Below are 12,542 nucleotides of genomic sequence, written 5' to 3'. Positions count from 1 at the left end.
ACACTAAGATGACACTTAGCCCCCACCGAACACTAAGATGACACTTAGCCCGTCAGATCATTAAGAGGACACTTAGCCCCCCCAAACACTAAGATGATACTTGGCCCCTGAACACTAAGATGACACTTAGCACCCCCCGAACGCTAAGATGACACTTAGCCCCGCCTAACACTAAGATAACACTTAGCCCCCCGAACACTAAGATGACACTTAGCCCCCCAAATCACTAAGATGACATTTAGCCACCCAGATGGTACTTGGTAAAATAAGAAAAAGAGGGTGTCATGAGTCTTAATGGCCAAAGATCTGTCTGTTGACCCATTGTTGTCCTGACCCAAGGAGATTTTCCAACCTGCTGTATTGATATCTGAACAAATGTATATGAATGTTCTGATTGGCTGCCAGCTTGTTAGAGTCTTCTGTCTTGTGTATAGACACACCTTTTAGAGAATAGAAACCCAGTTGAAAATGTTTGTAAATATACTCAGGGGTTCTTCTCTAGGCAATATTATAATCAACATACATTTTCTGTTTTTAGTGGTTTCTGATATATTGGCAGTTTTAGTCTGCTTATACCAGCCTGAATGTCAACAACCTCAACTGGTTATGCTATCCAAAAAACAAACCTTTTATCTTACCTGTGTGTGTGTGTGAAATACAGAGTGTGGCAATCCAGGTGTATTTTGACAGGCTCCGCTGGGTAGCAGAGCACCAATCCCTGCTTGGCAAGCTAAAGGAAAAGGCTGTTGCCAAGGTAGCAGGGCCCATAGGATCCGAGTCTCTTCTCTTATTCAGGGAGATATCATTTCAGCAGTGCTGTTGTCTTGTGTGTCGCTTCCAGACCCGCAGGTCAGCTTTCAGGACGCCTCTCCTAGGCATTTGCTTTGGGCATAGACGGGAACGTTTAACTGATAACATAGGGATTTATTAATATTATGATATTTCTGATTGACTGTTTGTTACAATTGCTTTAAACCTATTTCTCCCAGCATTAGCATTGTCTGTGTCTGCATCATGTTTGCCCTGCGTAAGATCAGAATGAAGGTATTGTGTGATATTTGCTGTGCCCTTCTAATCCTCATTTACTCTCTCGCTCTATAGCCCACTCTGGCTTACAGGCCATTGCAGGGCTTTTAGAATCCTTTCCCATCTGCAGAGACTTATGTTTCTCGTGTGGTGTCTCTCGCATGTCTGTTGTGCCTTGTCATCTTCCTCTGCATGCTCTGTGTTTGTTTAAGAGTGAATTTCCCCTTTAAATGGTACTTATACCCCACATAGGGCAACCAGAAATTAAAATGGGATCCAGATCGAATTGGGGTTGCACCACAATCCAATTTATTGTACCGTATTTAACATTTGTTTATAGTGCCTGCCAAGGGTCACGTATTGAAAAGGTTGAAGCCATACTTTGTATTTAATATTTTAAAAGGTGGCACCCATACAGTACAGTATGAGGGTATAGCTTATTGTGTGTCCAGAACATTCCTTCTCTGTATATTTGTATTTATACATATGGGAGGAGGGAGGTGCCATATTGATTCCCTTAGACAGTACAGTATGAGGGTATAGCGTATTGTGTGCCCAGAACATTCTTTCTCTGTATATTTGTATTTATACATATGGGAGGAGGTGCCATATTGATTCCCTTAGACAGTACAGTATGAGGGTATAGCTTATTGTGTGCCCAGAACATTCCTTCTCTGTATATTTGTATTTATACATATGGGAGGAGGTGCCATATTGTTTCCCTTAGACAGTACAGTATGAGGGTATAGCTTATTGTGTGCCCAGAACATTCCTTCTCTGTATATTTGTATTTATACATATGGGAGGAGGGAGGTGCCATATTGATTCCCTTAGACAGTACAGTATGAGGGTATAGCTTATTTTGTGCCCAGAACATTCCTTCTCTCTATATTTGTATTTATACATATGGGTTGGAGTTGCCATTGCTTCCCTGCTTAGATAATACATAGAAAGTCAGCTGTTTGCATCACTCCTATAAATAGCACGGGGGGGGGAGTCATTATTTCATTCTATATTGTGCTGTGGGGCACAGGACAGATGAGATATGGGAAGGTGTGGCTGGCAATGCTCCAGACAGAGAGCTAATCTGACACTTTGGAGCGATCGTGACATTCTTTTAAAGGAGTTTGGAATACATCAGATAAAAAGTCATGATCCCACCATAAAACTGGCAGTTGCTCCTTCCTGGGGCATTTGGACGGTTGGAATATTATTGACAACGTCAAGCCTTTGGACAAATTTGCCCCCATACATTAATCCCCTCCACCAACCTGCAAGTAAAATCTCTTGTTGCTATTGGTTAATGCACAGGGGCTAAAATAGTGAATGACACCCCTCCCATTCCCTTATGTTTTGCTTGAATTATGGCTGCGAACTTGGAATTAATACATGTCGGCAGCTGTAACTTTCAGACCTAGCGGTTTGCACTGATATATATTACATTGGGCATAGCGAGCTCTAATGATAGGGAGGGATGAACTTGAGGGATTGTTCCTTTCAAACACTTTCCGTTCAATTGCTTTCAGATTGTTCCCCGGAAATAGACTTTTTTCTGATATTTTTTATTTTTGACCATGTTTTCCAAAAGTTAGAATCTGGCAGCTCAGTAATTCAGGCGCAGACTCTAGACTGTTACAATTTTGCAACATTTAGTCGATGTATTTCTCAGTATTAGCAACTGTTGTAACAGCTGCCTTTAAGGAAACTGCTCAGCAGAGACACAGATAAGAAATGTATCGATTTAGAACAGTTACAGGGTCGGCGACCCCCCCTCCCACAGCTGCTTTAGCAGGTGAAACTTTACACTTCTTATGTTCAATGAAAAACGTTCACACGTAGAAAATTGAAAGTAATTGGAAAAAATCTTTATTTATGGTGACCAACCAGGTGTTTGAAGGTGACCAACCCCTTTAGTAGCTGGTTGTTTTGGCTAGGGATGCACCGAGTCCAGGATTCAGTTCAGGATTCGGCCTTTTTCAGCAGGATTCGGATTCAGCCAAATCCTTCTGCCAGGCCGAACAGAATCTGAATCCTAATTTGCATATGCAAATTAGTGGTGGGGACAGAAATCAAGCAACTTATTTTAAACTGAGGTAGGAGGGGTTTTGTTGGATTTAAATTCTGGAACTGTTGTAATGCTGACATTATCACTAGGGATGCACCGAATCCAGGGTTCGGTTAGGGATTCAGCCTTTTTCAGCAGAATTTGGATTCGGCCGAATCCTTCTGCCCGGAACAGAATCCTAACTGGCATGAGCAAATTAGAGGTGGGGTGGGAAATTGCGAGACTTTTTGTCACAAAACTTTTTTCACCTTCCCAGATTCGGTTCAATATTTGGGCTGAATCTTTCACAAAGGATTTGGGGGTTCGGCCAAATCCAAAATAGCTGATTTGGTGCATCCCTAGTTTTGGCACCATGTGCAGCAAACTTGGTTCCTATTGGAACGTGGCCTTATTATTTCTCAGTACTGTTCACTAACACGGGTGCATTTTGCTTCCAGTGCAGTACTGGAATGCGACCTGTGAGTAGACGGGTCATAAAGCTGAGCTGCTGTCAGTGTATAGGTTATATTCCCCTGAATGTATTGGCTGGTTGAAGGGCAACTAGGACAGGTTCTGCAGGCTGGAATTTTCTGGTTATCAGGTTGTTGCATAAGGGAGGGGCAGGCAACCTCCATCTGCTCTTTCTCTCATTTACTATGGATCGTCAGTGCAGAATGCAGAGATTATCTGTGCCTTGAAGAGGCTGATAGGAGCAGCACTCACGTATCCTGCCTAATCATAAAGGTATTTATTTGCACTGCAATTGTCCTTCATGCTGCATTAATTTGTATAGATGCCCTTGCTGGGCAATGCATAGTTGCCGTAGCTGATTCTTTACCTATGAGTTGTTTTGCGTCGCTCTGTATATGGTTATGTATAGGCTTGGTTTTAGGGCCCTGTTTTTTTTACTACTGGTCCCAGATATTGCTGGACTACGGCTCCCTCTATTCTTCAGCATGTAATCAAGGGTTAAAGCATGGCTGGTATTGTAGCCCAACAGTATCTGGGGACACAGGGACAAGATAATGACACTTTAGCGTGAGATCCTGTTTGTTAGGATGATTTACATGAATGTTATGGTGTAGGTACAGCAATTTTTTTTAAACAATGCACCAAAGCACAAATGTTTTGTTACAGACAAATGCATGTCCCAGTATCCTTAGCACCAGTAATTGGTGGCTGTAAGTGTGTTTGTTGGCTTGTTTTTTTAGTGAATTTATTGTTGCACTGGGGGTTACCCCCCTTTATCCTTCGCAGGAGGATAGCTGCATTATATGGTGCAGTGCGCAGTAGCCACCGTGATCCAGGGGCTTCCAGGCTGTGGTTGGGCGTTGCTACCGGTCTGCAATGATGCTGTTAACATTCACACTGCAGAAGTCTGCAGCACTTGCTGGGTCCGTGTTTTGGCAGCACCAGCTGTGTGACGTCGGCTGTTCTGCTGCAGGAAAGAACAGTCCATTAGTACTGCCCCACTGCACTCCCCAAACAATGAGCCTCTCTGCTGACTATCACACATAGCCCTTTATCCACTTAATGCCATTATTAGAGACTCCCACTGTCAGAAGCCACAAAGCATTCCCCAAGCTTCACAAATATGTTGCCTGGCTGTTTCCAGAAGCTTCTCTCATTGGACGGGCCTAGTTCTTTGTTTAACTCCTTAGAGGCAGATCAGCAGTGACTGCATTAAGGAATTCTGAGGTTTGGGTGCTGTTCTGTGCCTGTACCCCATTATATGATAATACTGTTGGCTTCCTATTTATTGCATTGAATTGAAGCACCGGCAGAGGGAAGAAGAATCCGGGAAGGTAGGTTGTGGTGGTGGTGGCTTCCTGTTTATTGCATTGAACTGATGCACCTTCAGGAAGGTAGGTTTTGTTGGTGTTTTCCTATTTATTGCATTGAACTGAAGCTCCTTCAGAGGTAGGAATAGTTCAGGAAGGTAGTTTGTGTTGGTGGCTTCCTAGTATTTATTGTATTGAATTGAAGCTCTTGCAGAAGGAGGAAGACTCATGAAGGTAGGTTGTGTTGGTGGATTCCTATTTATTGCATTGAACTGAACCTTCAGAGGGAGGAAAAGTTCAGGAAGGTAGATTGTGTTAGTGGCTTCCTAGTATTTATTACATTAAACTGAACCTTCAGAGGGACGAAAAGTTCAGGAAGGTAGGTTGTGTTGGCATTGTACTGAAGCTTCAGAGGGAGGACGCACTGCATATCTTGACGGCGCTATATAAATAAATGATGATGATGATAAAAAGTTCAGGAAGGTAGGTTGTGTTGGTTCCTAGTATTTATTGTATTGAACTGAAGCTCTTGCAGAGGGAGGAAGACTCTGGAAGGTAGGTTGTGTTGAACCTTCAGAGGGAGGAAAAGTTCAGGAAGGTAGTTTGTGTTGGTGGCTTCTTATTTATTGTATTGAACTGAAACAATTGCAGAGGGAGGAAGAGTTCAGGAAGGTAGTTTGTGTTGGCGCAGAGGGGAACCTGTTGTAGTTTTTAAACGTTACCCTGGGACCTCAAGATGGGCTTCAGAGATTGTATGTGAATCTGCCTGCTTCCTACTCTGCCTTTGGTGTATGGGCAGGGCAGTGTTAAATAAATTAATAAAGGGCATATAGTATCTTGTAGCAGCACTGTAGTCCTGGGTTTGATTCCAGCCAGGGCACTATCTGCAAGGGCTTTTTATTTTCTTCGAGTGTCGGGTAGAGTTCCTCTCACTCTCCCAATACTTACAAGCAGGTTATCTCTTGATAAAACTGACCCTAGTGTGCATGACTGTGATAGGGACCTTAGATTGTAAGCTCTATTGGGGCAGGGACTGATAAGAATGATGTATAGTTTGCCCTACTATGTAAAATATCCCATATTGCAACCCCCTTTTGCTTCTCTGCAGGGACCCTCATAGGGTGGGGCCCAAGGAAAACCGTCACTTCTACATGCACCCCCTTGTAAGAGGAGCTGTAATTAGAGACCAGCTTCTTACTGTCCCGGACAATGTGCTGGATTATTAGTCCCGTGACTGTAGCCTCAATGACATCCAGTGTTATTACATCACAGAGGAAATACAGCCCAGCTCCTTGCCCAGAGTAGCCAGCCATTAGGAATCCCAGGAGCACATTTTTTTCAGGGCCTGCTGCACATCCACATCCTTCCTCCAAATTCCTGCAGCTGACCGATAACTTTCAGTTCTCGTGATGATGGGAACCTTGTTTTTTTTTTTTGTCATTCTGTTCAGCAGGATGGGGCCTGTTTGTTTTAAGAGTCCAGGGTGTGGCCCTGAGATCAACATAGCTGAGTGGGACCCTGGGGTTCTTTTAACCCTATTGTGATCTGGGCGACTCATGAGCACCAGTGAAATCGACTGCCCAATTACAGTGTACGATTGTCACGTTTGCAGGGTGGCTGCCGTCATAGTGATGCCCTGAAAAACCAGCATAGAGCATTAATGTATTTTGATGGGTGCCACCCAGCTTTGCCTGCCTGGTTCTGCTCATCAGAAAGGGACTAAGGAACTGCCACATACCAGGGATAATTATTAACCCCATTTACGGCCAGTGTGCTGCTGTGCAGAGCTTAGCTCTATCATTGGTGTTTGTACCTGAATTCCCTATTCTTTGCTGGTTGCTACACCCTTTACTCCTACTCTGGTAAGTCAGGTCTGGCAACAGGATAAAGCTACTTTCAGGACCATATACATATACATTTTATCTTGCAACATACTTACTATATATATCCTTTCCTACACTACAATTGATGTGAGACTCCATAATGGCATCCTATATCTGCATAAGAACATGGAGTTCTATATAAAAGTCACCCCCAGCTTTAGATGCAGCTCGGGTGCACAGATTGCTGCAACCATTGATTTATTAGCTGCTTTATGGCTCTACCGAGATTTCTGCATGCTTTGGCGGTGTCTGTAGCTTTAAATCTGTAACCTTGACTAATGAAAATTGTAGAGGGAATGCCTGGTGCTCAGTTCATGTGACCACGGACTTATGGATTTTATTTATAAGGGGTTAGAATTCTCCATTGATCAGACCCTGCGTCATCCGTTTGTCTCTGCCCAGGGGATAACTGCAATGGAATGTTGCTGGTCCCGAGCCAGATCCGTGGGGCCCCTGAATAATGTACAGAGGGAAGTGCATAGGGGCTGCTGCGTATATTGTATGGGGGCAGGGATTTGTTATATGGGGCTGTCAGGCCTTGGAATGTGAGTCAGATCCCTTTTTTTCCTCCTTGGAATGCACCCTCCTCTGCAGTTGTCTTGACAATTCTCCCTGCAAATGTGTATGGCAGGACCAAAAATAGTGTCCCAGTGACAAATGTACAGGGGGCTATTTATGGCGTCTGCTGATAGACGAATAACTACAACTCCTCAGTCTTTTACTTATCAGCTATATTGCATTTTAACCCATTTTACTGTAAGGGCACACGCCAATAGTCACCCGGCGATAAATCGCCTCTTCTTCAGCGCGACTAATCTCCCTGAACTGCCTCCCGTCGGCTAGAATGTAAATCGGTGGTGGGATGGCACTCGGAGCGCTTCGCTTTCTGATATCGCCCGAAGTTTCCTCGTGAGGCAACCTCGGGCGACTTCGGAAGGTGACGCGGACTGATTGCCATCTCACCGGGGTGGGATATCTAGCCGACGGGAGGCAATTCGGGGAGATTAGTCACCCCGAAGAAGATGAGATTTGTCGCTGGGTGACTAATCTCCCCAAATCTGAGCGTGACAATGCCCTTATACTAGCTAAAGAATCTCCTATGTACAAAATCAGATAAACTTCCTATTGTAGTGTCCAAGGGAAATAATATGACAACTCCCACACAATATATATTTATTAGCTTATATACATACAGTTAGATATGCACTTATCCAGTGATGTAACTAGCGCACTGGTCTGCTGTATTGTAGTCCCCCTCAGAATTGCAAGAATGTTCTTGGATGTGCGACTGGGAAGGAGGGGTGGTGGCATGTTCGTGTTGGACCCCCTGAAGATTATTTTGTGGGGGGCCCTGGTCAGCAGTAAATTAGTAAATGGAACATAAACTCTACTTAAAGGACAAGGAAACCCATGTGTATATCATGCTTAATGCATTTTATTAACCGGTATGGGCAAACAGAGTGCGGGTGGTGTGGTTTAAGGTGGCCATGGACATTACAATTACTATCTGTCTTGGAAAGATGGTTAGTTTCAATACACACGTGTAGATCTGAATAGTCAGATATACAAGTAGAAATTTTCTGGCCGGCCCGATGAGCCAAACGATATCCAAAATTAGTTTTGAACTATATTATCGATGCGTCTATGGCCACCTTTAAAAGTGGGGCCACTGCAGGGCACATATGATAAACATCGGTTTCCTTGTCCTTCTGAAACAGCCAAAGTTGATAAGCTCAGGGACACAGGAGCTGGTTTATAGTGTTTGAAATGGGAACCAAAGCCTAAAAATGATTCTGAAATGCTGTATTTTATATGCTCAACTTAATGTATGAGCTCCGAGGCAAGGTCTAGCAGCCCTCTAACAGTAATGATTCAGATCTTCAAAGTTGTTCTCCACAGCTCCCCATCTTTGATTTTACTAGGCCATGTTTGCGTTTCAGTGGTACTGCACATGCTCAGTATGCTCTGGGCTGCTGCTGAGAAGCCAAGCTTAGCAGTCATCTAAAATCATCAAGCATGTGTGCCATAAAGCTGATGTTAAAGGGCTCTAAGCTCAGGTAAGTTGCAGCAGCCCAGAGTATGTGCTATGAATCCAAAGAGGATAGGGAGGCATCTTCATTGGCATAAATCTCTGCTAAAAGACTGGTAACCTATTTAAAAGCCTACAATATAATGTGCAGCAATTCCAGCCTGCCACTTCCAGATTTCATTCTGCTCGATATACGGGCACTGTGAAACAGGGGCTGGGATGATTGTTGAGCGAAGACCGTGACAACGTTCCACAAACAGAGGTAAAACTGTCCATCTGATTCCTTGTAGAAAATGGATTCAGGTGGAGTGAAAGTGCTGGAGACGGCGGAGGACATCCAGGAGAGGCGCCAGCAAGTCCTGGATCGATTCCTGCGGTTTAAGGAACTCTCTACACTGAGACGGCAGAAGTTGGAGGATTCTTACCGCTTCCAGTTTTTCCAACGAGATGCCGATGAGCTTGAGAAATGGATCCAGGAGAAACTCCAGATTGCATCTGATGAGAACTACAAGGATCCAACCAACCTGCAGGTGAGCACCTTTTATACTGCCCCTTGTAAGGTGTAGTATACAAGCACTGGTGATTTGCTTTGCTAGATTCTCCTCTGCAAACAGTGGCTTATCAGAACCAAGAAGAAATGGTTTCTCAAGCAAATGACTTGGCACTACTGTAAGGTTCACATAAGCAATTGGAACAATCGCACACCCTTGTAGAGATCATCCCGGTGCACAATATTAGAGGATCCGGCAACCTCACAATCGATCTGGGAAGAAGATATCGGCACGCAAGGCATTACCGTTGCAGGGAGCACCCTGCTTGTTTATTGTGCGGAAATGCAATGTATATCAAGCATGCTTGACAAAGGGGCGTGTCCCTGAAATATTGCATTTCCACACAATAAACAAGCAGGGTGCTCCCTGCAATGGTAATGCCTTGCGTGCCGATATCATCTTCCCAGAACTACTGTAAGGTTGCCAGCCCTTCAGCTTTTCATGTGTGAACCATATATTTTTGGGAAGTGAATTGATATATAACAGAATAATCCTGTTCCTTTTATTCCCTGTCCTTGTCATGTTAGTATAACTCTCCGCCTCTATGGCTTCTTTACAGGGCAAATTGCAGAAACACCAGGCCTTTGAGGCAGAAGTACAGGCCAACGCAGGGGCGATCGTCAAACTGGACGAGACTGGAAACCAAATGATTTCAGAAGGACATTTTTCATCAGAGACCATCAGAGTAAGTGTGGGATGTAGTATGGTAAACTACCTGGTCCAGTTCCCTGCAAACCTGCCCCACCCCCACACACTTAATTTCTCTCCAATGCCAACCCCCCCATCCCATGCCTTACTGCATCTGACCAGCATCAACATTACCACCCTCCAAAGATGTTCTATTTATTTGGTCACTCCCATGCAAGTGTAACCCCTACCCCAGTTGGACCCAAGGCTCTTGCCTTCTGCCTGCGCCTAATTCCGGCCCTGGAAGAGAGGATGTCCTCTGCTGCTTAAGGTGTGGTTAATCCCACATTCTCTTATGGTCCAGCCCCACATAAGGGCATAGGAATATTCATATTATCAATTGGAAGAATTATTTCATGCTTAGTAACTCTTACTTGTGCTCGCGATAACACGTCTGTCTGTGGTTCAGTATTTCACGCCTTACCGGACTGCACAGCGCCCACAAGTCACAAATGTTCAAGTTGGGTCTCACATCCAAGTAGGTGAAGGTGCCTGGTTATGCTGTGTTGCCTTCTGCTTCCCTTTTTATTTCCTCTTGTTTTTCAACTGGGGAATGAAGGCTTGAAAGAAAACTTGAGTGAAACCTTCCTCCTCCTACATTTCCTTTATGTTTTAGTGTGGTACCTCCTGTATGCCAGGGTGGACAAGCTGGAGCAATCCAGATGTTAATAGAATCTCCCAGCATCCTATATCATTTGAACTGCTGAAACCATCCTTCTCTGCAGTCTTTTTAGGCAAATATTGACTGGTTCCTTCCTACACTTGTCCTCACCACAGGCCTTTACAAAGGGTCTTCATCATTCTGAGATCCTTCTAGATGGTCTTTGAATTTGCTATTTATTTCTATGACTTCTCTGGTCTCTTACTTGGTGTGAGTTTGGCCACCTCCTTGTAATATGTTCTTTAGTAATAATATATTCTTGACTCCTTTTGAATCTTAGACCCGTCTGGTGGAATTGCATCGTCTGTGGGAGCTGTTGCTCCTAAAAATGCAAGAGAAAGGGGTTAAGTTACAACAGGCACAGAAGCTTGTTCAGTACCTGCGGGAATGTGAAGATGTCCTAGACTGGATTAATGACAAGGTAAATTCTGTTAAACATAGCATATTTTTGTTGGTGTCATGCTTAGACATGAAATACAACATTCAATATCTGTTTTCTGTTTCCAGGAGGCCATTGTAACATCTGAAGAGCTTGGTCAGGATTTGGAACATGTAGAGGTCTTACAGAAGAAGTTTGAAGAGTTTCAGACTGATCTGGCTGCTCATGAAGAAAGAGTGAATGAAGTCAACCAGTTTGCAAGTAAACTGGCCCAGGTAACTAACTTGTGGGTCACACTTTCTTCTGACTTGCCTGCAGAAGGTAAGAGATCACTGATGTGTTCTCTTTGGCTTCCTGGCAGGAGGATCACCCAGAGCTGGAGTTGATAAAGACCAAACAGGATGAAGTCAATGCAAGTTGGCAGCGCCTCAAAGGGCTGGCGCTCCAGAGACAAGGGAAGTTATTTGGAGCTGCTGAAGTTCAGCGTTTTAACAGGTATGATTTCCCAAAAGCTGCTGTCATCTCTTTTTCCCTTTGCTGCTGCTTTGTTAATGATACTGCGTCGCTGTCCTTCCTCCACTCTGTAAGTACTTGTCTACTTTTCTTGTTGTAGCTCCAGACTAATTTGCATCCTTAAAGGGATATATTTGTGGTCATACATATGCATCTCAGTCCCTTAAACCACCCCCACCCTCGCAAATTACTGTAACTGGATGACTGCTGTGGTTATGATCTTAGGCTTCTTAGCAGTCATTACAGTGACTATTGGGGTTACCTCTTTAGTAATGATTACTGCAACAGTGACACTGAGCTTGGGAGAGTGGCAGATCCAACAGCCGGGGGCAAATCCAACAGACTGGGGTACTTTTTAAATAAGTGCTCCAGCCTATTGGACATTTCCCTGCTCGCAAACCCTGATATCCATGGTACAGCAGCAATTGCTAGATAGGTGTTGAGCATCTGAATCAGTATGGCGGGAGTTATGGCATTACCTGTTATGGTTTATATGGTAATAACACATCTGAAATCAGAACTAACTTGGCCCTTCTGTTTGTTGACTACAGAGATGTTGATGAAACCATTGGCTGGATAAGAGAGAAGGAGCAACTGATGGCATCTGATGACTTTGGCCGAGACTTGGCAAGCGTTCAAGCACTCCTACGTAAACACGAGGGTCTGGAGAGGGATCTTGCAGCACTGGAGGAGAAGGTACTGCAATTATCTTTCCAAGAGTCCCACCACAACTGTGAAAACATGCTCCATTTGTATGGAATCTGACTCACAAGCATTTATCTTCTTGTAGGTGAAAGCCTTGTGTGCAGAATCAGATCGTCTGCAGCAATCGCATCCCATGAACGCCCCTCAGATTCAAGTGAAGGGAGAAGAACTGATAACCAACTGGGAGCAAATACGCACACTGGCAGCTGAACGTCATGCTCGTCTCAATGATTCCTACAAGTAAGTGATATGCAGTCCATATGGGCTTCTCCTTGATTAGTCT

The 12,542-nt window shown here is 44.2% G+C and overlaps 1 protein-coding gene across 5 annotated transcripts in view; it reads left to right on the top strand.

Annotated features, from left to right (window-relative positions):
- Positions 1-3,730: 3,730 nt before the first annotated feature.
- The window catches only part of sptan1.L (spectrin, alpha, non-erythrocytic 1 L homeolog), a 29,200-nt gene continuing 20,388 nt past the window's right edge, over positions 3,731-12,542 (top strand). For 4 of the 5 annotated variants that reach the window (XM_041573147.1, XM_041573145.1, XM_041573144.1 and 1 more), the window contains exons 1-8: positions 3,732-3,814; positions 9,054-9,293; positions 9,874-9,999; positions 10,943-11,083; positions 11,170-11,316; positions 11,403-11,536; positions 12,106-12,250; positions 12,345-12,499. In XM_041573147.1, the coding sequence (XP_041429081.1) occupies positions 9,057-9,293; positions 9,874-9,999; positions 10,943-11,083; positions 11,170-11,316; positions 11,403-11,536; positions 12,106-12,250; positions 12,345-12,499 (1,085 nt within the window). In that variant the 5' untranslated portion in view covers positions 3,732-3,814; positions 9,054-9,056. Of the gene's footprint in view, positions 3,815-9,053; positions 9,294-9,873; positions 10,000-10,942; positions 11,084-11,169; positions 11,317-11,402; positions 11,537-12,105; positions 12,251-12,344; positions 12,500-12,542 lie in introns of all 5 variants that reach the window. The other variant, XM_041573148.1, reaches the window with a different exon arrangement.

This window comes from Xenopus laevis, chromosome 8L, assembly GCF_017654675.1.
Source record: "Xenopus laevis strain J_2021 chromosome 8L, Xenopus_laevis_v10.1, whole genome shotgun sequence".
NCBI classification, from domain to species: domain Eukaryota; kingdom Metazoa; phylum Chordata; class Amphibia; order Anura; family Pipidae; genus Xenopus; species Xenopus laevis.
Note: the sequence above shows the minus strand (reverse complement) of the source record. Positions and strands in the feature narration are given on the sequence as shown.